The sequence below is a fragment of the Nannospalax galili genome, unplaced genomic scaffold (assembly GCF_000622305.1).
Source record: "Nannospalax galili isolate Female #2095 unplaced genomic scaffold, S.galili_v1.0 scaffold77, whole genome shotgun sequence".
NCBI lineage: Eukaryota > Metazoa > Chordata > Mammalia > Rodentia > Spalacidae > Nannospalax > Nannospalax galili.
Genome location: NW_008341457.1, coordinates 3,661,384 through 3,686,312, shown reverse-complemented (window position 1 = coordinate 3,686,312; position 24,929 = coordinate 3,661,384). Strand labels below are relative to the sequence as shown.

Sequence of the window (24,929 nt, the reverse complement as noted above, 5' to 3'; positions counted from 1 at the left end):
GCAAGGGGACAAAGATGAGACTGAGGGTCTAAGAGGTGAAGTCATTCCAGTGCCCTGCTGGAAAGGGGGTGGAGCTGGAGACAGGGCCTCAGCTGGCTTCTGCCAAGGCAGGTTCAGGGTGGAACCACCTTTATGCACACACATTCAGTGAGCACCTACTGTGTGCTGGACCCGGGCTCGGGGAGAGGGTGGCCACAGACACAGCCAGGCTGCAGTTGAGCTCTCTGTAGGAAGTGCTTGGGTCCTAAACACACATGGCCAGATGGTCAGCAGGCTGAGGGGTGGGGGGCAGCTGGTCACTGACATCCTGGCATCCCCTCCATGCTCCAGAGCCACAGAAGTCAAGGCTGGTGTGAGCCAGCCAGGGGGCTCTGCACAACCACACTTCTGGCCTCTGTTGCCTGGGCAGGTATGTCAGGAGGACCTGCAGGGGACCCACCAGTCCCCCAGGCTCCTCTGGGCCTGTAGAATATTCCAGAAGGAAGCTAGGCATGGTGGTACATGTCTGTCATCCTAGCGCTTGGGAGTCTGAGGCAGGAGGATTTGGAATTCAGGGTCATCCTCAGCTACACAAGAGTTTGAGGCCAGCCTGGGCTACAAGAGACTATGACTCAAAAATAAGTGGGGTGTCAAGGAAGACCAGAGTAGGGGGACCCTGCCTGGTCCTGTCACCCCTTCTCACTATGGCTCAGCAATGGGGCCCTGTCAGCATGATGTGCCAGGCTCTGGCCCCCAGGCAGCCTGGTTGTACTCAGCCACCCTGCTGAGCTCTGCAGGGCTCTGAGCAGAAAACAGCAAAACCAATTATCATGGAGCAAGTAGCTCAGGGCCTGGCTGCCTGGAGCTGTCGGGGGCCAGACAGAATGGGAACACTTAAAAAGGACCCCTGGGGCCCAACAGCAGCTGAGCTTCCAGAATTCAAAGCCCAGGCAGGCAGTGGCAGGAGCAGATGGCTGGATCATGGCAAGCACACACTTGGTCCTGACATACACTTGGCACTCCATAAATGCAGGCTACCTCAGCACAGAGCAGGTGGGCCTCTCCCAGGGTGATGATGCAGTCTGGGGCACTGGAGGATCTTTAGCTTTTATTGCCCCCACCTCCGACCCCCCACCCCCATTCAGAATGGGTCCAAGAGAGAAACAGGCTGGTGGGCCTGCATCACCCATAGCCTCACCTGGACAGGGCAGATGCATTAGGGACATGTGACAGGAAGACACTGGGCCTGGATCCTCCAGGCCCACCTCCAGGCTCACCTGGACATGCCCCAGGGACTTAGGGTCCTAGGGGTGGCAAGTGGACCATACCCCAAGGCAGAACATTTGTAGGGCTGGCTCCTCTTGTCTGGTCCTGTGATGGGCACTGCCAAGTGTCCCCTTGTGGCCAGGCACAGCACCTCTCTCCTAGCTCTGCATCTGTTCATGGCTGGGCCATCCCTAGGCTTAGGGGCAGCTGAGGGGTGTCCGCCGCCATAGCCCCCCGCACAGGCAGTTCTTGACCCAGCGCTGCTCCCACTGCTTCACTGCTGTTGTGTTGTTGGGTGACTTCAGCATGGTCACACAGCCGCACCTGGGGGAGCAGGACAACTGAGGCCTGCCCACACCCCCCCCACAGCCTCCACCCCAGGCATGCTGTTCCCCTGACCAGCAACACTGTTCCCTGGGCTGATGCCCCAAATCCTGGACTGGCCCTTGGGATCCCCAGCTATGTCTCAGCTGCAACCCCCTCACCTGGTGCAGGCCTTGCACTCCTCTGTGGGGTACGCGCCCAGGTGCAGCCTCCGCAGGTGGTCGATCTTGGGTTGGCCAGGGGCCCTGGGGACCACAGGGGACCCATTAGGGGTATGAGCCAGGAGCATCTGTCACCGGCCTCCCAACCCCAGCCAGCTTGGCTCCTAGGTGACCCCAGAGCTCAGCCACAGCAAGCAAACAACACACCAGATGCCCTTTTCCATAGGGGACAGAGCCAGAGCTTCTGGAACTTTCCAAACATGGGTGAATATGGGCTGCAGGGATGAAGGGTAGTGGGCGGGGGAGAGGAGGCAGCAGATGGAAGACAGTGATGCAGGAAGTGGGCAGCAGGCTTGTACCTGGCCAGGCCATCCAGCTGCAGGGTGGAGGCACTGCTGGGCAGGGTGGGCACCCTGCCGAAGCGCAGGCGCAGGGGCTGTTTGGGCTGTAGGCGGCTGACCAGGCCGTCGCTGGCGGGCAGCCAATCCAGGGTTGGCACAAGCAGCTGGCTGGGCAGCAGACAACACTCATCCACCAGGCCTTCATCTGGCTCACTGGCTGGGCCCTCATCACGGCCTGTAGGGAGAGGACAGGGACAGCACACTGGTTGGCCAAACTACAGACACCCGCCACCCACAGCATCCACCAGTCCCCTTAGGGTTTAGAGGCACAGAGCCACCAGGCTAGTCCAGCTCTGCCCTACTGGGTGACCCTGGGGGACACCATTCCCCTCTACCCTCAAACTTTGCAACTGCAAATGTGAATTGGGAGACCTGTACCCTAATTAGGGCATGCCTGTACCAAGTGCTGGGTAGATGGTGGGGAGCTTATGTTCTGAAGGGGAGCTTGGTCAGGACTTGTATTTTGGTGGGAAAATGGGGTAGAGGGCTAGGCATCTCACAACAGAGCCATAGCTTGGTGAGCAGACGGAAGAGCAGGGACATGCTGTCCTGGGTGTCTGAGGTGGCTGTGTAGACGGGCAGACAGCTGGGCTTCAGCAGGCCCCAGATGCGGATGACGACCATCAGCTCACGCAACATGCCCAGCGAAGTGCCATCACGCAGGAAGCTGTGGCCTGGACGGAGTGGGGAGCCCTGTAGGTAAGGATGCCAGATGTGAGGGCAGGACATGTGCAACCCCAGAATTGCTGTGTGGATGATGTATACAATCCAGTTACCAGCTAACTCGAAGACCCTGGGTGAGGTCTGAGACACAGGTGGCTGATACCATGGGCGCATGCAGCCAGCACCAAGTGGGGGACTGGAGACTAATCAGCGCCCTGCAGACTCAAAATGACCCTGGGATGAAGAGCCCATTGTCCATGGTGTCCACAGGGACCTGGCTGAGGCAGACCCAGGCCAAACAGGGCTCCTGGACCTGCCTCAGAACTAGAAAAATCACCCAAGGAGCCAGGCTCCCTGAATGCGACCTGGGGACCCCAAGGATCAGAGAGGCCTCAGCTGATGATATCCCCCCCCAGAGAAGCCAGAAGTGGACAAGGCTTGGGGTGGAGGATGAGGACTAGGAGGAAGAGGAGGAGCAGGAGGAGGTGGAGGAAGAGGAGGAGGAAGAGAAGGAGGAGGAGAGTGAAGTTTTGAGTGGTCAGGTGGGAGGTAGGGCAGAGCAGGCCCAAAGCTTAGGAGCAGAGGCTCTGAGAGGTTGAAGTTCAGAACTTAGGGGAGGAGGACAGACTGAAAGGTGAGGTGGATTTTTTTGTTTGTTTTTATTTTATGTGTATGAGTGTATTGCCTGCATGTGTGTAAGTACACCCATGTTGTACAATGCCCACAGAGGTCAGGGTATGGAGTGGGAGGTAGGGCAGAGCAGGCCCAAAGCTTAGGAGCAGAGGCTCTGAGAGGTTGAAGTTCAGAACTTAGGGGAGGAGGACAGACTGAAAGGTGAGGTGGATTTTTTTGTTTGTTTTTATTTTATGTGTATGAGTGTATTGCCTGCATGTGTGTAAGTACACCCATGTTGTACAATGCCCACAGAGGTCAGGGTATGGAATCCCCTGGAACTGGAGTTACTGATGGTAGTTAGCCACCATGTGGGTGCTGGGAACTGAGCCCAGGTCCTCCACAAGAGCAGCCAGTGCTCTTAACTGCCATCTCACTAGTCCCTATTTAATTTTATCTTCTTTTTCTTTTTTCCCTCCTTCCCTTTCTTCCTGTCTTTCCCTCCCTCCCTTCCTTCCTTCTTTCCTCCCTCCCCCCCACTGTAGCTCAAGCAGGCCTAGAACGGCCTAGGACAGGCCTCAAACTCAAGGACCCTTCCTGCTGCAGCCTTTTAAATGCTGGGATTGCAGATAGGAGCCACCACACTTGACACAGTCTCTTTTTATGGCTCAGGAAATAAACTCCTGAGAAATCAAGTCATTTGCCCAAGGTCACAAAGCTAGATTGAACTAAAGCCAATAGGACTGAGGTCTCAGAGTCCTGCCCTCTGTTTGCTTTTGGTTTTGTTTTTCCCATTACCACCTTGCTCAGAGAGATTGGAAGGGGAAAGCAGAAGGGCAGTCCAAGAACACAGGTTTGAAGTTTCCACTGAAGGAAGTGAAGGGGCAGGAGGACAGGAGGTGTGAGGAGGAGGGAGGGACAACCTGGGGGCAGATGCTGCAGAGTCTCCCTGTTCCTCACCCAACCACTTTAGTTCTCCCATGTTCCCGGTGCCCATGCAGCCTGTCTCTTCTGTACTGCCTTTCCACGTCTTGCAGGACCCAACCAGGGCACAGTGCCGTCAGAAAGTCCTTGTGGCCGTTGAAGCCTTCCCCTCGCACTCCCATCCTGCTCTTCTCTCTCTCTCTCTCTCTCTCTCTCTCTCTCTCTCTCTCTCTCTCTCTTGGCACCCATTTGATGCTTCACTGATATTTATTGACCCAAATTCCAAACTGATATCCCATATTACCTTCCCTGCCCCAAATGCAGTGAGAGGTCAGAAAAGGCTGTTGGATCCCCTGGGACTGGAGTTATGGACAGTTGTTAGCTGCCATGTGGATCCTGGGATTCGAACCCGGGTCTTCTGCAAGAACAACCAGTGTTCTTAACTGCTGAGCCAGTTCTCCAGCCCCCCAATTTTTTTTTTTAATCTTTTAAATATTTAATTTTTATTTTATGTGTTTTATTGCCTGCATGTAGGTAAGTGCGCCTGTGTCATGCAGTGCTACAGAGGACAGACGAGGCCATCGGAGCCCCTGGAACTGGAGTTAATGGACAGTTGTTAGCTGCCATGTGGGTGCTGGGATGCGAACCTGGGTCTTCTGCAAGATCAGTGTTCTTAACCACTGAACCATCTCTCCAGTCCTTATTTATTATTTATTTATTTATTTATTTATTTATTTATTTATTTATTTGTCTTTTTGAGACAGGGTCTCCCTGTAGGCCTAGCTGTCCTGGAACTATGTAGACCAGGCTGGCCCTTGAACTCACAGAGCTACGCCTGCCTCTGCCTCCCAAGTGCTGGGTGTATACCACCACGCCCAGCTTATTTTTTTATTTTTATTTTATGTGTATGTGTGTATCGCCTGCATGTAGGTGAGTGCACCTGTGTTGTACAATGCTGGAGGACAGAAGAGGCTGTCGGATCCCCTGGAAGTAGAGTTATGGACAGTTGTTACCTGCCATGTGGGTGCTGGGATTTGAACCTGGGTCTTCTGCAAGAACAGTCAGTGTTCTTAATCCCTGAACCATCTCTCTAGCCCCCAATTCTTTTTCTTAAGACAAGATCTCACAAGGCACAGGCTAGCCTCCAACTCACTATGTGACTGAGGATAACCCTAAACTCCTGTTTCCTTTACCGCTGTTGTTCACATTGTCACCCCAACCCCAGCCCTGTATAGGAATGAACCCAGGCCATATCAGCCATACTGCATACCCACCCACGTCAGTGACCTTGGCGCAGATCTCAGCCAGCCGGTCCCCAGGGCTCTTGTCTGGTGTGTTGAGGAAGTGGGGGCGCAGTAGTGACTTGAGGGTGGAGGTGACAGCCATGAGGAAGAGCTTAGTGTGGTAGTCCCACACGCGTGCCACCGTGCAGGGTGAGAGCCTGCACAGCGAGGCCTTCATGGCAAGGATCCGTGTGGACAGGACCTGGGAGACAAGGCTGTGAGTGGACATCCTCAGAGCTCGGGTTGATGTGTCAGGGCCATGCACTGGGCAACCCCGGGAGCTGCTCCACATGTTTATGACCAAGCAGACTCTGGCCCAAAGTCCCTGGTACCTGAGGATGGGGCTGTTGCCCCTGTGACAGGTGGTCAGTTAGGTGTCCCCCAACCCTCAACTGTGTCCCCCAGATCTTCTACCATTGTTTCATTTTTGAGGCAGGGTTTACCTGCCCAAGACTCTTGCAGGCTAATAAGTTGTACTGGGGGTGGAAGCTCCTGGTCACTTGGGACTGTTGGTACACACAGCTTCCCCAGCCCTCTGCACATGAAGCCCCTCCCTCACACCAGGCTCCTCCCTTGAGTGAGGACCCTCCTTCCCACAGGAGGGCCCACCATCACTCTCACACAGACTCAGCCCACCTGCTGCAGTGCCGGCTTCTGGCGGGTGTACTCCTCGTGCAGCCGCTCCACCAGGCTCTGCACCATGCCAGGCTGCACGTGTAGCAAGATGTCCCACCAGTCATAGCCAGTCACCATGCAGTACTCCAGCAGGAACAGCAGGTGTTGCAGTGCCAGCTTTGGCTCCAGAGGGAGGCCCAGCGACGGCGAGATTCGCAGCATGCTGAGCTGGGGTGGGAAAGAGGGCTGAACTGGGGGGTGGAGGAGAGCTGGGGGACAGAAGGCTGAGCTGAGAGGAAGAGAGGGCTGAACTGGGGTGAAGAGCTGAGGGGCTGGAGTATCCCTTGCCCACCTTGCCATGGTTGTCGATGCCCACCAGGGCCAGCGAAGTCCAGGACAGCTGCATGGCCTTGAAGTGCACGGTGGGGCTGGTGGTGCGTGGCCGCTTCAGTGCTGGCTCATCCAGTGACCGAGGGGCTGCCGAGCTGTAGAAGGCCGCCATGGTCTGCAGCGACAGCCGGTGCACCATGTGCACGCTGCCGTCCTGGAACGCCAGGGCCAAGCCTGGGTCGGGTGTGGGTGGTCAGGGCGGCCATGATCCCCATACTGAGGGGACCCCAGCTGAATTGGAATCCTCCCAGGCTGAGCCAACCATCTACATAGAAAACTGCAAAGCCAGGCAAGACCTTATGGCTGGGCTGGCCAAGGCAAGGGGTCCCAGCCCAGCACACCTCAAGATGTGTGGGTCTCTGCAAAAGAATTTTGCCCCATATTCCTAGCACAGTATCTGCTGGCCAAGGCTCTTTACACATTAAGGAACACTTTTTTTTTTTTTTTTTTTGGTCTTTTTGAGACAGGGTCTCCCTGTAGCCCCAGCTGTCCTGGAACTTACTATGTAGACCAGGCTGGCTTTGAACTCAAAGATATCTGCCTGCCTCTGCCTCCCAAGTGCTGGGATTAAAGGCGTGCGCCACCACACCCGGCGGAGCATGGCTTTTTGTTAACTGGCCATGGCTCTTTACAGATGAAGACAAACAGCTATCTGGCAGCTTTTGAAATCCTCTGTTCCAGGAAGTGGTCCACACCTCCTATGATACTCATGATCCATGCCCCACCCCCATAGACCAGAGGGGCTGTGGTAGCTGCTCCTAGGCCCAACATACCAAGGCCGGGATAGAACTGGGTGTCGCTGGCCACCTTGAGGTCAGTGTTGGTGAGTGAGATGGGCAGCTTGGGCAGTGCCACGGCTGACACGCGGTCCAGGTCGTTGGTGGCTGACAGGATCCGCCACTTGAGGATCATGGGTTGTTTGTCACCCACTGGACCATTGGGGGCGGGGCACCAGGGCAGTGAGGAGTGAGACAGGAAGGTAAGGTCATTTCAGGACAGTGGGTGCTCAGTGCCTCCCCCTTCTCCTGGCCTGTCAGAGCAGGCCTCCTCCACCACACTGCCCACATGACCTGAGTTGGGCCAGCAGGCTCAGGTCTGGAACTTTTATTTTGAGACAGGGTTTCATGCAGCCCAGACCAACCTTCAACTCATTAGGAGCCAAGGATGACCCTGAACTCCTGATCCTCCTGCCTCCACCTCCCGAATGCTGGGATGACAGGCCTGTATCATCACCATGCCTGGTTTATGTGGTGCTAGAGATGAACCTGGGACCTTGTACATGCCAAGTTAACACTCTTCTACTGAGCCATAAGTACTCTACCCACTGAAGCCTAAGGACAAGTGGCCTTGCCTGCCAGCAAGCTCAGATTGCCTGGTGACTGAAATTCCCATTTAATACCCCTCTGATCACCATGGGCAGTCTACGTCACTGCCCCAGGTCTGTTGACTGGCTTCATAAGACTGGCCCATTAGCCATGGACATCACCTGGGGTCCATTAGCTCTGGCCTCACTCTAATAGGCAGGAAGGTCACCCAAGCTGAACCATAGAACTGAGATGCAGGGCAGTGGGGGTTCAGCAACACTTCCTGGTAAAGGGCAGGTGAGTGGGGTGTCAGCCATGACCACCCTGAGAGAGCTACAGGGTTTGCTTTGGGGAAATGAGCTAGGTATGGCCTTCGTAAAGCCAGTGGACCCCTGCTAAACCTCAAATTCCTCTCTGAACCAGGATTTCTAGAAGATTCCAAATGCCTCCCGTGGCTGTGTGAGCCCTCCTGACCTGCCTGGAAGCCAGGGGCAAGGGGGAAGGAAGATGGGTAAATTAAAAACCAGTATTCCAGAGCCTGCTGGCTGCTCTTGCAGAAGACTCAGTTCAGGTCCCAGCATCCACATGGTGGCTAACAACCATCTGTATCTCCAATTCCAGGTGATATGATGCCTTCTTCTGGCCTCTGTGGGCACTGCATGAATATGGATGCACTTACATATATTCAGAAAAACACTCATAGACATGAAATAAATAAGCCAGGTGTGGTGGTACACACCTTTAATCCCAGCACTTGGGAGGTAGAGGCAAGCAGATCTCTGTGAGATCAGATCAGCCTAGGCTACATAGTAAGTTCCAGGCCAGCCAGGGCTACATGATGAGCTCCTGTCTCAGCCTGTCACCACCAAAAATAAAGCCCACAGTGTGCGTCCACCCCGTGCCCACATTTCCCTCCCCACCCCATGACTTACCGACTGGTGAGATCTGTTGGAAGATATTGTTGACTGGCAGGCCCTCCTTCCGCAGAGACCAGCACTCCACTAGGCTGCTGGTCTGGCTGGATGCGCACAGCAGCACCTGGGTGCGTGGGGGAGAGGGGGCTCGGTGAGGACATGGCCCAGTGGCAATGGGCTCCTAGACCAGTCCTACCCTGCATGGGACCCAGCAGGGTGCCTCACCTCTGCTCCATCTCCTGCCAGGCCCACCCACAGCACTGTCTGGTGACAGGTCCGATCAGGACTGTCTTGGAATGTTGGAGACCTGTGGGGCCTCTTATTTCACGAGGGCAGCAGGAGTCTAGTGACCTGGCGATCAGCAGACAATTGCCTCAAACACAAAGTCTGTCCCAAGCTCTGGAAGACTGAGTACCCTGGGCTGGGGACTGCCCTGGATCATCTGGGACCCTGTATTATCATGAGGTCCTCAAGGAGGCAGGAGGGTGAGGCTGAGAGACTGGGAAACCCTGGGACACTGGCTCTGCTGATGGAGCCAAGGATGCAAGGATTCTAGATACTGCAACACGCAAGCCAAGGGACGCGGAACCTTTGAACGCTGGGACAGGCAAGAGGCAGGAAGGGGCTGAGAGCTAAGCAGGACCCCAGGACTAGACACAGGCAGAGCTGACCCTGGCTCACCTGCTCAGACATGTCCCGGGCCAGGAACTTGAGGTGGGTGATGGCGGGGAACCTGTCCTTGCGGTTGGGGTCTGTGGTGCAGCGCATGAAAAGCGATGGCAGGATCTCTGTGTCAATGCGGCACTTCTCACTCACCACACTCACACACACCTTGTAGAACTTCACAGGGGATGCGCTGCTGCCATCAGCTGCGGCCACCACAATGTTGCCACCACCCGTGAAGGCGATGTCGGCCAGTGCCACTCGGCCCCGCAGCCGGCACAGGCTCTCAGTAGACGTCAGCACCTGCCCACTTGGTTTCAGCAGGGACACAGTCACCAGGCCGCTGACTGTCACTGCGATCCAACCCTCCATGGGCTTCCCGCCAAATAGCGTGAGCGAAGGGGAGAACTTCACACGGGAGAACTTCTCACCAAAGCTGGAGGCACCTGACTGTGGGATGGGAAGATGGGGAGAAAGGGCCTACTCAGACTCTCAGGATCAAATAGCCCCTGAGCACAGACCCAAAATGCCACAGGAGCACTGCATGATGGGGGCCTCTCTGACCCTCAGCCTCCTCTTCTATAAGACAAAAGTAACGGTATTGTTCTCAGAGGAACAGAAACATAGTACATTGCTTCTCTGTTGTGACCTCCTGCCTCGTATCTTCCTCCACAGTGGAACCAGGCTGTGTGCCACCAAACTTCACTGAAGAGCAGGTGAACTGTGTGCATTCCTAGGCAGGACTACCCCTGTACCCAATACTCCTGTGTGCTATATCTGTGTGTATTTTGTATTTCCAAATTGGGTTTGTGAAAGTCTAATTCATATACAAAATACACCTTGTTAGTTTGAGGCACTGTCTTGCTATGTAATGGACTAGAATTCAGGATCCTTCTGCCTCTGTCTCCTGAGTGCTGGGATTAAAGGAACCTGTGCAGTCATGGAGCTAGGCCTGGCATGCCTTCCTACTGATACTCATGGACCACCCGGCCCACACTGAGGAAACAGTTCAGATGCCCCAAGTCCAACTCTGTCAGCCACGCCTAATGTGTTACACTAGAATCCAGACAGGGAAATTATAGGTTGTTATGAATTAAACTGTGGGCAGGGGTCTGAGGACAGCAGCAATCTGTTCAAGGGGTATCTTGTTGAAGGTATCAGCCTTTTTTGATTAATTAATTTTTTTTTTTGAGACAGGGTCTCCCTATAGCCCCAGCTGACCTGGAACTCGATATGTAGACCAGGCTGGCCTTGATCTCACAAGAGATCTACCTGTCTCTGCCTCTTGAGTGCTAGGATTAAAGGCATGTGCCATCATACCTGGCACCAGCAGAGGTCAGGCCCAGGGCTGGAGTACCACAGAGGCCACTGACAGTGGAGAGCAAGGGGCAGGTAGGCAAGTCAGTGTGGCAGGGCATCTCCCTCCTGTCCCTTGTCACCACTCACCTTCTCTACGTGTAATGCCAACTTCACGCCATTGTGCAGCCAGGACAGTGCCACAATGGGGTCCCCATCCACCCGACTGCACACTGTGCTCTCCCAGCTGTTGGCCAAGTGCTCTGCCATGTTCCAGCACTTGATCTGCCCATCGGCATCTGCTGACAGCAGCCGGGAACCTGTGTGGAGAGAGTGGGCTCAGGAGCCGTCCCCACGGACAGTGAGGTGACTTCCCATGGGAAGGACAGGGACTGCAAGCCTGTGAGCTTGGCCTCACCTGACTGGTCCCACTCCAGGCAAGTGATGACCTCACTGTGCCCCGAGCTTATGGAGTGCACCTCCCACGGGTGCTCCGTGTCCAGAATGTGGATCATGTGGGTCAGGTCTGCAGGGGTAATGGGAAAGTCAGCAGTGTCTGCAGTGCCCCATGAACCCCTGCAACCCTGAGGACACCACGGAGGGTCCTGGGAAGTGCCAGGGCCTCCAGTGCAGCCAGAGCAACGCAGGATGGAGCGTGAGCGTGACCCCCCATTGCCCTGCTTTCCCTAGCTATATCTCTAACCTCAACAATGCAGAGCTAGGGTGGCCATAGCCAGCCTTCTCTAGGGGACACTTTCAGTGTGGTCAGCCCACAGTGAGCCTAGCCCAACAGCATGGGTCTCCCACCAGAGAGGACGGCAAGGACACACTCTGGGTGTGGACTCACCCTGGTCCTCACTGCGCAGGTCTGTGGTGAAGGCAATGAGGTTCCGACAGGACCAAGCGCAGGCCAGGGGCAGCGATGGGCAGTAGGTGCTCTTGACCCACTTCTCCCACTCGCACACATAGGCCAGGTCCATCACACCCATGGCACCCAGCAGTGTCCCCGGCTCCTGTGGGAAATGACACCCACTCAGTCCTGAGCACCTAGCCTAAGGGAAGGATCCTGAAGAGTCAGACTCAGTGGACAAAGCAAGCCTGGCCAAGCTCCGCCCCAAGCCATTAATCCCCACCCCCAAGTCATTAATCCCCGCCCACAAATCACTTAGTATGCAAGGTCCCAACCCCAGGCCATCTATCCCTGAGCCTTAGGATATATGCTAAGTACCCTCACCACACAGTGCCACCTCCAACAGTCTTACAACCCAAGGTCCCGCTCCCAGACTAACTGCCAGCCCAGGCCCTGCCCCATTCGCACCCTGATCCTTAGGCTCCCAACCCTCCCCAGCCTTAGAATCAGGCCCCGCCCCTCTCCTCAGCCTCGGTGCCTCAGACACCGCCCCTATCCTCAGTCTTGGCATCTCAGGCCTCGCCCCTTCCCCCCGCAGGTCGCTACCCAGCACTCTTTGTTCCAAGAGCTGCCCTCTGACCCCGCAGCCTCACCCCTCAGCCCTCCGCTCCCGGGCCTAGCCCGGATCCCGTAGGCTCCGCGCCCCGTGTTCCGCGCTGACCTGTCCGCCTCGAGCGCCCAGCCGACCTGGAGGCCGCGGCCCACATTCGCCCCAGCGCCCGGGCTCAGGCGCCGCCATCTTTTCCCTCGAGCCACACGGGCGCTTTGCACAGGATTCTGGGATGAAACCTTTTCTGAGTGTATTTGCATTAACACTTCCCAGAAGTCATTGCGGTCCTATATGTGTTAATAAGAGACAAATCATTTGCCATCCCTGGCCACCGGCTACATCTAATGATGTTCGGGTTACCATAATGTCAAAATACATGAAAGATTACTTGTTTCGTTTAAAAGACAAGCAAAAAAAAATACCCCTAATTTATTCATTCTAACTATAAAGAAATTTACTTTTAGTGCTTTAAATATCTTGTGGCTCAAGTGAAAATTCGTGCTCGCTTCGGCAGCACATATACTAAAATTGGAACGATACAGAGAAGATTAGCATGGCCCCTGCGCAAGGATGACACGCAAATTCGTGAAGCGTTCCATATTTTGTATGCACTGTCTCCCCAGAGAAATTGAGGCAGGCTGCAGAGCAGGCTCTCTAAACCCTACTCTTTACATCTTAAGTGCCATCTGCTAGTAAAGTGACTTTATACAAACTTTTTTCCTTTTTTTTTTTTTACCACTGTAGCCCAGGTTGGCCTCAAATTGTTGTAATCCTGTTTCAGCCTCCAGCGTGTTGGGATGACAGGCATGCACCTAGGCCAGGGGTTCAAGTTTTTTGGGTTTTTTTTGTAATTGTAATTTTGTCTGTATGGATGGGTGAGTATGTGGGTGCACATGTCACAGTGAGGTCAGAAGACAACTTGGTTCTCCTTCCACCCTGTGGGGCCTGGGAATCGAACTCAGGTCATCAAGCTTGACTGCAAGCACTGTAGTTGCCAAGTCATCTTGCCAGCCCTCAGGGTAACTTTACTTTTTGGTCTTTTTGAAACTGGGTGTGCTGGATAGCTTTAGTGTCAACTTGACACATCTCGGTTGAGGAAGCCTCAATTGGGGAATATCCTCCATTGTACTGGCCTGTGGCCATGTCTGTGGGGCATTTTCTTGATTGTTGAGTGATGTGGGAGGGCCCAGCCCACTGTGGGTGGTGCCACCCCTGGGCATGTGGGCCTGTGTTGGATAAGAGGGCAAGCTGAGCAGGGGCCAGGGAAGCAAGCCAGAAAGCAGTGTTCCTCCAGGTTCCTGCCCTGAGTTCCTGTCTTGGGCTCCCGGATGAACCGTGACCCACAGGAGATGTAAGCCACATAAACCGTTTTCTGTGACCTGTGACCACAGGAGATGTAAGCCACATAAAACCCTTTTCTCCCCAAGTTGGTATCAGTCAGAATGTTTTGTCACAGCAATGGAAAGACAAACTAGGACACAGGGTCTCCCTGTAGCCCCAGCTGGTCTGGAACTCAATATGTAAACCAGACTGGCCTTGAACTCACAGAGATACGCCTGCCTCTGCCGCCCAAGTCCTGGGACTAAAGGTATGTGCCACCACACCCACCTCAGGGTGACTTTTTAAATATAGATTAAAAATTTTTTTTTAAATTTATGTGTATGCGTGTATTGCCTGCATGTAGGTAAGTGCACCCATGTCATACAATGCCCTTGGAAGACAGAAGAGGCTGTCAGATCCCCTGGAACTGAAGTTAGCGGCCATGTGGGTGCTGGGATTCAAACCTGGGTCTTCTGCAAGAACAGTCAGTGTTCTAACTGCTGAGCCATCTCTCCAGCCTTTTAATATGTTTTTAATGTTGTGTACTTGGGGGCAGGGAGAGTGCGTGTGAGTGACCCTGGAGTTGGAGTTAAAGGTGATTATGGGTGCTGGGAACCACTGAGCCATTTCTTCAGTTTCTTTCCAATTGAGGCTCCTCCCATCTTTAAACTGCCTGGTTCTTCCTCTAAAAATCCATTCTGAGTAGAGGCGTGGTGGCACACACCTGTAGTCCCAGCACTTGGGAGGCAGAGGCAGGCAGATCTCTGTGAGTTCAAGGCCAGCCTGGTCTCCATAGTGAATCCAGGACAGCTGTGGCTACAGGGAGACCCTGCTTCAAAAAGACAGACAGACAGACAGACACACACACACACACACACACACACACTCCTTTCTGTTCCTGCAGGCCCTTCCTTACTTTGGGCAATCCTGGGGTTTCTCCCTTCAGTCTCCTCTCCTTCTTTCCTCTGATATAAGGTCTCATGTAGCCCAGGCTGACCCTGAACTCCTTCCTCCATCTCCCCAGTGCTAGGATGACAAGCTTGCGCCACAATACTTAGTTTATGAGGGGCTGGGAACATACCCAGGGCCTCATGCCTGCTAGGTGAACATCCCTGCCCTGTCTAAACATTTTACACATGTTCAAAACGACCAGGGCATCAAGACTGGTGGTTCCAGGTGTCCAGATATCAGCCCATTGCCCTCAAAGACCCACCAACCCCTGCCAGACCAGAAGACAAGCCACACACAGCAGAGGCCAGAGCACCAGGGGTTTATTAAAAGCTCCCATTTCCTCCAAGCACAAAGAACCACACACACAGGAGGGAAGGCCCAGCCTGCCCAATATACAAACCCCCTGCAAGTGACCATAGCCAGGCTAGATAGAGGGCCAGAAGAGGGGACAGGACATTAGGGGAGGTCAGAGGCTTCTGCTCAAAAGTCCTGGACCCCGGTATAAAGAGAGGGAGTGAGGAAGCAATTTGAAAGGCAGGCACGGCCCAGGGTTTGGGGACACAATACACACATTATGAAAAAGCATAAAATCAGCCCTTGAGACAAGTATGTCTTGGGTCACTTGGCGTACCGTGTGTACACACACACACACACACACACACACACACACACACACACACACAAAGAGCTCCTGGGGGGGGGGCAATAGGATCCTAGAGAGGGACCAGTCTTGTCCCCATCAGAGCTGAAACCTGGTGGGGGTGGGGTCAGGCAAGGGCTACAACAAACCCCCACCATTTACCAACAGAGCAAATTGTTTTTGTTTTTAGTTTTTTGTGTTTTTTGGGGTTGTTTCCCTCTCCTTTTCAAAAGAGAAAAAAATTTAAAAAATCTACCACAAAACATGCCAAATTCATTAAAAGTGATTTTAAAAAACAGTCTGTCTCTCTTCGCCTGAGCTTCAGACTGGCCTAAAGAGGTAAACTGAGCAAGTCAGGTTTCCCCACTCCCCAAATACAAGTCCCTGTGTAGGGAGCTATAGGGCTGCCCTGTGAGAGCCAGGCTGTGAGGGGATAGAGGCAAGAGAGACACCCAAGGGGAAGAGTGGGGTTCAAAATCTAAAAGTGTGGAAAATAATTAGCAGATGTTGGAGGTCTGGCACAGGGCAAGGTGGTGGGTGGAGGCCCTGTGGGGGCCATCACTGCTGCTCCAGGTAGGCAGACAAGAGCAGCTCTGGAGGCAAGAAGTCAAGGTGGCGGTTGCTGACCTTCATCTGTCTCCTTCCCTCCAGGTTAGCACCTGTAGGAACAAAAACAGTATAAGGAATCAAAGGAGCCAAGCGCTTGTAGCTCTAGGATGCCCTCTTTCTCTCTCCCATCTTCCTAGGAGCTTCCCTCCATGTCCACACAACTTAATCCCTACAGAGAAGTCCCACACACTCTGTGCACTACCCACCCCCCACTGCTTGCACTAAGCCCCTCCAATTCTCAGTTGTATAGGAACAAAGGCAGGAGTGAGAGCCACGGAGTGTTCCACAGTGGGAACCAGAGGAACGATGGTGGGCTGCCATGGAAACCGTCTCCGAGGCAACTCTAGGCCGAGGCTGAAACAGGTGCTGGGAAAAGCAAGGACCAGATGGACCACCTGGAGCCAGGGCAGGCCCTGACAACCATCACAGAGTGGGAGAGGGCAGTGTTCATGGCTCTGTCTGCCCACTAGGAACCTCTGTCTCCTCCTCTTCTCCAGGTTTGGTGTGGCCTCTCAACTCCAGGCTTCAACACCATCACCTGAGTCCTCTCTCCTCCCCGGATAGGTGGATGGAGGGGTGTCTGCCCACTTGGCCAACACGAAGCTGGGCACCCAGAGTGCTTCTCTCCCCTATTCCTTCACTACGGAGCTCCTGTACTGGGACACACTGTGGAGCCCCAGCCACCACTTCCTAGGGTGCAATAGGCCAAGGGGTGCACTCACTGGCTGAGATGAGGTCCATGTACTGGCAGACCGCGTGAAGCAGAAGTCTCTCAAAGCTGCAAGGGGAACGGTGTGAGTGGCTGAGCCAGAGTGGGCAGCAGCACCCCTCCCTCAGCCCCAGTACCTGCTATCCAGCATGGCCGTGTACACAGCCTGGGGGGACGCAGAGAAGAACCCCAGCAGCCGCTCCTCCCAGCACTCTAGGGTCTCCTGTGGAAATGGGAGAGTTCAAGGGTCACCAATGTCTCCTGAGGCACTCCAACTACCTCCAGAGCCCTCCACCATCACGTGCCTGTCTGTGTCTTGGGCCTGGTGAACCCTGCACACTCTGCAGGGTCCTCTTCATAGACTCCTCCTCCCCCCAGGGTCTCCTGTCACCTAAGACCCAAGTGAGAACTGGTGACATGAAGAGGCCAGGCATGACGAGGACGCACCACTCACCATGGGGATACGGCTGCGCTTGAGCACGGACCGCAGTCGACGACTGATGCGCTGGAAGCACTCCTGGGGTGTGAATGCTGGGTCCTCTGTGAGAGCAGGGAGAGGGGGGCCAGGGTGAGTGGGGGAGGGGAGCGATGGGGCTCAGGGGGAGGAGGGGGAGGCCACCAGGCCACACCCGAGTCTGACCACACCCACCAGCCAGCCCCACCTTCCACAACACAGCCAGGCCCCGCCCCTGTGACCAGGCCCCGCCCACCTGCAGTCTGGCCCATCTGTTCTCTGGCCCCACCAACTCCAGATTTTGGGCCCATATACTGAGCCCTGGCTCCACCCACTCTATGTACCGATCCTGCCCATACCAGGCCACACCCTTGAGCCATAGCCCCGCCCCCACATCCAAGCTCGCCCCACGCTGCGACCTCGCCCCACCTCTCCGCCGGTCCTCACGGCCAGGGCCAGGGCCGCGCCTGCGCGCCTTGTTGGGGCCCTGGTCCTCCAAGTAGCGCAGTACCCGCTCCTGCTCCTCCCCAGAGCGGTTCATGAAATCATTCCAGACCTGGAAGACAGGCAGGCCGGTTCGCCCTGACCTCAGGGCCTCAGTTTGCCTACTTGGCAAACACAGAAGGCGCCCATCTGTAGACACCTGCACGCACTGGAGCCAGAGGGCAGCTTTGCAGGATGTGTAGGAGCTCACTGGGGCATGAGCCCCCCATCTCCTACTGGGCCCCACACCCAGTGACACGTAACCATGTACGGTTAACACTCTGCAATATGCGGAGCAGATAAACCCGGACTCTGGATGCACAGGCAGTGGTCTGTGAAGCTGGGGGGGCCGCGAGGGGTCCCCAGATCTCACCTCCAAGTAGGTGGCATTGCTGCAGGCCTCTGCGAAGATGCCGGGTGCAGCAGGGGGCGTCAGGTCCCCATCCTCCAGCCCTGCTGGGCCCCCATCTGTTTCCAGCAGGGTTAGAAGATACTGGGCTGGGTAGGGACAGAGGGTCTGCGTTTTGAGATGGCATTTGAGGGGGTCCTCAGCCTCCTCAACTCCACTGTCCCCCATTTTGCACACAGGGTCTCCTTGCCTGGCTGACGTATGTATCCTTCAAAGACCTCCTTCCAATGCCCAGCCAGAGAGTCCCCCACAGCCCCGGGTGCACCCCACTCTGAGCTTACTGTTCTGCAAACGTTGCAGGCTCTTCCGTCCCTTGGCCTTGGGCACTAGGTCCGAATTCCGCACGGCCTGGTTGATGAAGTGTTGCTTGCGTCTAGAAGCGGAAAATCGCTTCACGTGGGAGCCTGTGAGTGAGGGCAGGCAGCCAGGAAGGGGCCTGTGAACCAGGAAGGGGGACATCAGTCTGCAAGAGTTGGTTTCCCTGGCAACAAGGAGCTTGGCACATGCCCCACAGTGTGTGGAGACCTGGTCCTCACAACACCCCTAGGATGATTAAGATCAATAAACTGAGGTAGCTGGCAAGATGGCTCAGTGGTTAAGAGCACTGGTTGCTTTTGCAGAAGATCTGGGTTTGGTTCCCAGGACCGAAATGGTCCAGGGGATCAACACCCTCTTCCTTCTTCCTTGGGAACTGCACACAGGGGTGCATTTACATACATGCAGACAAAACACTCATACACATAAACTTTTAAAAATTAGTGAACTGAGGCTCAGCGATGAGAAGACATTTGCCTGAAGCCAGACAGAGAAAAGCCCCCCCACCATCACCCCAAGCTTTCCAGATTTGAGTCACCAGACAGCAAGGCCCCCAATACCCTCAATTCCACCACCCTAGGCACCCTGTAAATCAGGAAAGAGCTGAGACAAGCTCCTCCTGATGGCCCAGTCTACCTCCTGGGTACCCCAAGTCAGCCCTCCCACAGGAACCCTAGAGAGGGCTGGAGCCAACTCCGGAGTTAATGGGTCCCTGGGAGCTAAGCCAACACCCACAGAGCTAATGGCTCAAGCACCTTCAAATGGTGTTGACCGAGGCAAAGGATTAGTGAGAGGTCAGGCTTGCTCCTGGGTGCTGGAGGTCTCAACCAGTTCTGCCCTACAGCTGCGCATTCTGTGGCCTGTGCCTGGCTTGGAGCCTCTTCATTTTCCCATCATTACACACTGGCCCTGACAGAGGCTTGCCCACCTCACCCAACAACTGTCAGTGATGTGTACATGGACTGCATGTTTATGCCCCTGTTTCCCCAAAATTTATAGCCCTGCCTGGCACACAGTGGGCCTTCAAAACATAACTGCAGGGTCAGTTTTTTGTTTTTTTTTTTTTAAAGTGGGAGAGATGCTCCTCAGGGCCTGGAAATTAGCTCCTACATGAATCCACCTGTTGAGCTCCTGTATCTACCAAGCTTCCTATTTTATGGGGCAGAATGAACACGGTCCACGGCATGGTCCCCAGGGTTTAGGAAGTGGGGAATCGGCTGCTTGGTTTCCTCCTGGGATGGAGAGCTCACTCCCATCTCACCTTGAAGGATAGACAAAGTGATTAACATGAAGTCCCTGTCCCCAGTGTCCTCCCAAGCCAACATTTGAAGCCTGGCCACCCCCAAGCTCCACCCCAGGGGCAGCTGGCTCAGGCTGATAACAGGAGCTACAGGCACCACGCAGGAGCAGACAGACTTGGCAGGAAAAACAATCACGCGGAAACTAGGCTTGGGGGTAAAGAGGCCGTCTGCCCCTCCCCAAACCCTTCACACCAAAGCCCACCTGGCTTTGTCAGAGGCTAAACCATCGGCTCCTCCAGCACGGACCATGGCTCCCTAGGACCCTCAGAGGAACCTCTTGGTATTGGACTCCGCGGTCTGTACCCAATTAAAAGGGCTTGGGGGGGGGGGCAAAGGCTGGGAAACAAGGCAACTTGCTGAATTCAAACTTGCCAGGCCGCCAAGCTTTTGCACCAGCTGAGACCTCCACAACCCTAGTAGTTTCCAGTTCTGTGGGAATTTCACCTCCCAGGAGGAGGTCCAGCTCCACCCACAAGCCTGACCAATCAGCTTACCTTCCTTGGAGCTAGAGGGTCTCTCAGCTGTTTACTATTTAACTTCTCACAGTCCCCCCAAGTGCCCAGCAGGCAGCCCACAAGCAAAGGGGGAAGAGACCTCACAAAGGGTTTGTCAAATGAATAAATAACCTTCTGATTGTTGAATGGCTAACTCAACTTTTTTTTCCACTTTGATTTTTTGGACTCTGTAGCCCCAGCTAGCCTGGAACACAGTTACTGTGTAGACCAGGCTGGCCCCTATTTCACCAAGATCTGCCTGTCTCTGCCTCCCAAGTGCTGGGGTTAAAGGCATGTGCCACCATGCTTGGCTGACTAAATGGATTTGTAGTCTTTCAAGACCCATGTTGTCCTCTTTGATCCCCCCACCCCAACCAGGCCACTTTACAGAAAGGGAAACAAAGGGCCCAGAGCAGGTGTCTGACGCCTCAGGATGTGACCAACACCCACAAATGGCCAGTAGTAAACTGGGCAGAGTGACAAGTCAGTTGGGTTTGGGGAAGGCAGTCTGCTTCCAACCTGGCGATTGATTGTGCCAGGTTGGGACCAGGCTCGCCAGGACACACCCCGGGCACTCACACCTTCTCTGGCACCCACTCCCAGAACAATACAGAACCCACTTTCCAGGCAGGAAACAGAGCGGAGGTGACTCAGCGGGTGTGGCAGGCTGGGGGCCTAGCAGCCCCAACCCCCAACAGGCGGGCGGATCCCAGGGTGAGAAGGTGAGAAGGAAGTAATTCAAAACATAAGCTTTCTTACAGCAATATCTACACTCAAGGCGTTACCCAGCACAGAGGCCAAGGCAGGGGGATCCAAAGTCCAAGGTCAGCCTGGGCTACAGAGTAGGGAGGTCAGGGCCAGAAGGAAGTAATTCAAAACATAAGCTTTCTTACAGCAATATCTACACTCAAGGTGTTACCCAGCACAGAGGCCAAGGAAGGGGGATCCAAAGTCCAAGGTCAGCCTGGGCTACAGAGTAGGGAGGTCAGGGCCAGCCTGGGCAACTTAACAAGACTGTCTCAAAATAAAAAGTAAAAATAGAGCTGGGCATGGTGGTGCCCGCCTGTCATCCCCAGCATTCAGAGGCACAGGCAGGTAGATTTCTGTAAGATCAAGGCCAGCCTGGGCTACATACTGAGTTCCATACCAGCTGGGGCTACAGGGACACTCTGTCCCCAAAAAGGGGGGGAGGAGGGAGTTTAGTTATTCATTCAACAAACCCCAGTTTATTAGTTATTAATTTGACAAACCCTCCAGGAGGGAGACCCTGACTCAAAAATAAATAAAAATAGGGGTGAGACTGTAGCTCAGTGGGCAGAGCTCACGTAGGACACATGAAGTCCTGGGTTCATCCTCCGCACCCCATAAACCAGGTGTGGTGGTGCATTCCTGTCACTCCAGCACTTAGGAGGTGGAGGCAGGAGAATCAGGAAATCAAGGTCATCCTTGACTACATGGTAAGCTCCAGACCAACCTGGGCTGTGTGAGAGTGTCTCAAAAGAGAAGCAAAGGTGGAACTAAACAGAACTCTGGTCTGCCAAGCACTCTAGGGCAAAGGGCCCCTAACCCCCGCCACCCACAGAAGAGGTCACTATCTGTATCCACTTACACATGGGAAACTGAGGCACAGACAGGCTGAGCAACCTGCCCAGCCAGCTGCTTGAACCCCACAAATGTGACTCTCGGGGGTATAGGTGGACCAGGCAGGGTACCACAGCAAGTCACATTGCCCCATGTCCCCTTATCACTTTGGGAATTGACCCCCAGGGGTGGATTATCCTCCAGGGACATAAGAGGTGGGGATGGGGACCTCAGCATCCTTCCAGCCCAGAGCCACCTCAGCCACTAGGGAAGAAGTGGGGGGACCCCAGGGGGTGAGTGTCCAGTATGCAAGGAGGTGGAGGAGAAACAGAGGACTCCCAACCCAGGAGGAGGGGGAGGAGGAGGAGACCCCAACCCAGGGAAGAGGAGAAAGAGGATAAGGAGACCCCCAAACCAGGGAGGAGGAGGAGAGGACCCCAACCCAAGGAGGAGGAGAAGGAGGAGGAGGAGACCCCAACCAGGGAGGAGGAGAAAGAAGATGAGGAGACTTCCAACCCAGGGAGGAGGAGGAGGAGAAGAGGACCACAACCCAGGGCAGAGGAGGAAGAAGAGGAGGAGGAGGAGAGGACCCCAACCCAAGGAGGAAGAGAAGGAGGAGGAGGAGACCCCAACCAGGGAGGAGGCTACCGAAGCCTGGAAAGGAAGAATCCGGAGGGGGTTAGGAAAAGGAGCAGGGAGGCCCTGAGGGAGGAGGGGAGCCCCAGCCCCTACTCACAGCCTGCTCCCGGTTCCCGGGGTCCCAGTCTCCGGGCTGCTGTCCAGGCTGTCCAGGGCCACCATGGCCTGCAGGAGTATCTGCCCAGCCGGGCTTGAGGCTGGGAAGGAAGTGACGGTGGGAGGCGGAGTCTGCAGCCGGGACCTGGGCGGGGACAGTCAGGGACAGTCTAGGACAGCCTGGGATGCTTCCCATCCACATAAGCTCCCTGCCTCAGTTTACCCTCTGTACACACAGAATGGTGTCACCCCTCACCCTTCCGCCTCTTTGACTTCATCCACCCATCAGGGTGTGCTGGGGACCCAGTAGAGACAAGGACCTGGCCTTTTGTCACCCAGAAGAAGAGAGAGGACAGTTAGGGCGGCAGCTGGAAGCTACATATAAGGAGAGCTGGGAAGAGTATGCATGCTGAAGAACAGCCTGTGCAAAGGCCAGGGAGGGAGGGGGCACCTGGGGTGACAGGAGCCCTGACAGTTTTGAGGGCAGAGAGGTCAGGACCCAGTGGAGAAAGTCTGTCTCCCCCTAGAGAGAACAAAGGGGCATTTGAGTGGCTCAGGGAGAAACCAGGCTTTCACCTGGTGGAGGAAAGGGGAAGCAATGTCTGGTGCTGCCCATCTCAAAAACAAAACAAAACAAGGAGGTAAAGAATCAGCATTAAGAGCACTGGCTGCTCTTTCAGAGGACCCAGGATTGGTTCCCAGCACCCATATGGTGGCTATGAACCATCCTTAACTCCAGTTCCAGGGGACTCCGAAGCCCTCTTCTGACCTCCAGGGCGTTGCATGACATGGGTGCACTCACATACATGCAGGCAATACACACATACAAATAAAATAACAATAAAAAATAAAATTATATATTTTAAAAAAAGAGCCCAAGCCTGTAGCCCAAATATTCAGGAGGCTGAGACAGGAGGATTATAAAATGTAAAAACTGTAATTCCCCTGGAACTGTAAGCTCAAACTCTTCCTTCTATTTAAAAAAAAAAAAAAAAAAAAAAAAGCAAAAAGAGGCTGGGAACACAGCACTGCCCTAACATGGGAGAGGTCCTGGGTTCTAAGCCCAGCACCACACAAGTAAATAATAAAATAGTAAAATTAAGCAGGCATGGTGCACACACTTGTCAGTCCAGCACTAGGGAGGTGGAGGCAGGAGGAGCAGGAGTTCAGGGTCATCCTCAGCCACAAAGGGAGTTCGGGGTTAGCCTGGACTACATGGGACCCTGTCTCAAAACAGCAAATAAATATTGTAAGACTTTGTGTTGGGGACAGAGGGGGAAACCTGGGGAAGGGGCTGTGAGGAAGACTTGGGGGCTTGGAAACTTTTAGTTCCTAACATCACCCATGAGAATCTCTCTCATGGTAAAAGACTTCAGAACCTTCTGCCTGGATCTTACTCCCCAGGGAACTGCAGCATCTTCCAGAGGCTGCAGACTCCCACTCCCCTGGCCCCTTTGGGAACACGAGCTACACATTATTTTATACCTTTAAGTCTTCTCCCTGGATGCTGGGGGTCACCCTAGGGCCTACACACACCAAGTAAATATACTACCACTGAGGCACATCTCCAGTCCCCTCTTTTTTTTCTCTTTGAGACAAAGTCTCCCTGTAGTACCAGCTGGCATAGAACTCAGTATGTAGCCCAAGCTGGCTTCAGTCTCACAGAGATCCACCTGCCTCTCCCTCCTGAGTGTTAGGATTAAACGTGTGTGCCTCGAAACCTCCCAGTTCCCTTTTAAAATTTTGATTGATTGATTGATTGTACATGAGTTTTGCCTATACGTGTGTAAGTGCATCAGGTGTGTGTGCAATGTCCAAAGAGGAGAGAAGAGGCTGTTGGATCCCCAGGAACTAGAGTTACAGACAGTTGTTAGCTGTCATGTGGGTGCTGGGAACTGCACTAGGGTCCTCTGAAGGAGCAGCAGTGCTCTTAACCACTGAGTCAGCTCTCCAGACCCGTTGCCCTTTTAAATAGTTTTAGTTTTATGGGGATGGGGGCTTGTGTATTTTTGAGACAGGGTCTTCCTGTAGCCCAGCTGGCCTGAAACTCACTGTGTAGACTAAGCTGCCCTTGAACTCATAGAGATCCTCCTGCCTCTGCCTCCTGAATGTTGGGTTTAAAGGCAAGCACCACCATGCAGGGCTAGTTTTTCTTTTGGTAACACGGTGGTATCCTCTTTTCTCTGCTGCATAGTAGTCCTCAGTGGTTTGCATGTCTTAGAACTTTAGTTTCAAGCAGGGACCCTTGGAAGTTTCCAGAATACATTTAACAAGTGTGGGATTATGGGGTTAAGGTTAACTTCTTGTGGTGGTTCTTGTTGCCTAGTTCCTAAGTGCCCACATCTGTCCTGCCTACTCTCAAAAACCCCAGCCATTGCAAGCTAAGTGGGGGAACCTTGAAACCTTCGATCAGCCAGCCAGTTTTCCTCCGTGCACTTCCCCTCGCCTGCCACGCCCCCACCGCCTCCCACCTTCGGCGGGTCCCCTTGTTCTGTTATCCTCTGGGAAGAGGGCAGAGCCTGAAGAGGCTACAAATGGCGAAGGCGGAGACAAGGGAGGGGGTGCGGGGTATTAACGAGGGCCTCTGATGCCAGCAGAAGTGACTGCCGCAGAAGCCATCTCTTCAGACCCCGGGGTCTGCAGCAGATAACTTCCGAAGCGCACGCAAGCATC

The 24,929-nt window shown here is 54.4% G+C and overlaps 3 protein-coding genes and 1 non-coding gene across 5 annotated transcripts in view; 2 read left to right on the top strand and 2 right to left on the bottom strand.

Moving 5' to 3' along the window:
- Nucleotides 1-1,067: 1,067 nt before the first annotated feature.
- On the bottom strand, nucleotides 1,068-12,496 carry Med16 (mediator complex subunit 16). Its single transcript, XM_029565504.1, has 15 exons — nucleotides 12,367-12,496; nucleotides 11,643-11,808; nucleotides 11,214-11,321; nucleotides 10,946-11,115; nucleotides 9,518-9,949; nucleotides 8,855-8,960; nucleotides 7,392-7,547; nucleotides 6,581-6,792; nucleotides 6,250-6,456; nucleotides 5,484-5,815; nucleotides 3,084-3,118; nucleotides 2,632-3,003; nucleotides 2,090-2,306; nucleotides 1,731-1,814; nucleotides 1,068-1,569 (listed from the first exon to the last, which is right to left on the bottom strand). The coding sequence occupies exons 1-15, from the start codon at nucleotides 12,442-12,444 to the stop codon at nucleotides 1,443-1,445; spliced, it is 2,802 nt and encodes a 933-aa protein (XP_029421364.1). The 5' UTR covers nucleotides 12,445-12,496; the 3' UTR covers nucleotides 1,068-1,442.
- A 257-nt stretch (nucleotides 12,497-12,753) lies between these two features.
- Nucleotides 12,754-12,860, top strand: LOC115071057. The gene has a single exon (XR_003850159.1). It is a non-coding gene; the product is annotated as a U6 spliceosomal RNA (small nuclear RNA).
- Nucleotides 12,861-14,829: 1,969 nt separating this feature from the next.
- R3hdm4 (R3H domain containing 4) lies at nucleotides 14,830-22,365 on the bottom strand. The gene is made up of 8 exons (XM_008837194.2): nucleotides 22,258-22,365; nucleotides 18,112-18,266; nucleotides 17,795-17,919; nucleotides 17,368-17,494; nucleotides 16,939-17,024; nucleotides 16,622-16,707; nucleotides 16,498-16,553; nucleotides 14,830-15,825 (listed from the first exon to the last, which is right to left on the bottom strand). Exons 1-8 carry the CDS (start codon nucleotides 22,320-22,322, stop codon nucleotides 15,725-15,727), a joined length of 801 nt encoding a protein of 266 aa, XP_008835416.1. The 5' UTR covers nucleotides 22,323-22,365; the 3' UTR covers nucleotides 14,830-15,724.
- Nucleotides 22,366-24,815: 2,450 nt separating this feature from the next.
- Kiss1r (KISS1 receptor) overlaps nucleotides 24,816-24,929 on the top strand; it is a 3,370-nt gene continuing 3,256 nt past the window's right edge. For both annotated transcript variants that reach the window (XM_008837193.2, XM_029565500.1), the window contains exon 1: nucleotides 24,816-24,891. The gene's annotated coding sequence lies outside the window, so the exon portion shown is untranslated. The remainder of the gene's footprint in view (nucleotides 24,892-24,929) is intronic.

Coding starts and splice junctions, on each gene's coding strand:
- R3hdm4 (XM_008837194.2), bottom strand. CDS start 22,322: ATGGTGGCCCTGGACAGCCTGGACAGCAGCCCGGAGACTGGGACCCCG. Junction 18,267..22,257: donor CCGGGAACCGGGAGCAGGCT/GTGAGTAGGGGC, acceptor CCTGGTTCACAG/GCCCCTTCCTGGCTGCCTGC. Junction 15,826..16,497: donor CATGGACCTCATCTCAGCCA/GTGAGTGCACCC, acceptor TTGTTCCTACAG/GTGCTAACCTGGAGGGAAGG.
- Med16 (XM_029565504.1), bottom strand. CDS start 12,444: ATGGCGGCGCCTGAGCCCGGGCGCTGGGGCGAATGTGGGCCGCGGCCT. Junction 9,950..10,945: donor TGGCATTACACGTAGAGAAG/GTGAGTGGTGAC, acceptor CCCATCCCACAG/TCAGGTGCCTCCAGCTTTGG. Junction 3,119..5,483: donor GGGTTATCCTCAGTCACATA/GTGAGTTGGAGG, acceptor TGATTTTTCTAG/TTCTGAGGCAGGTCCAGGAG.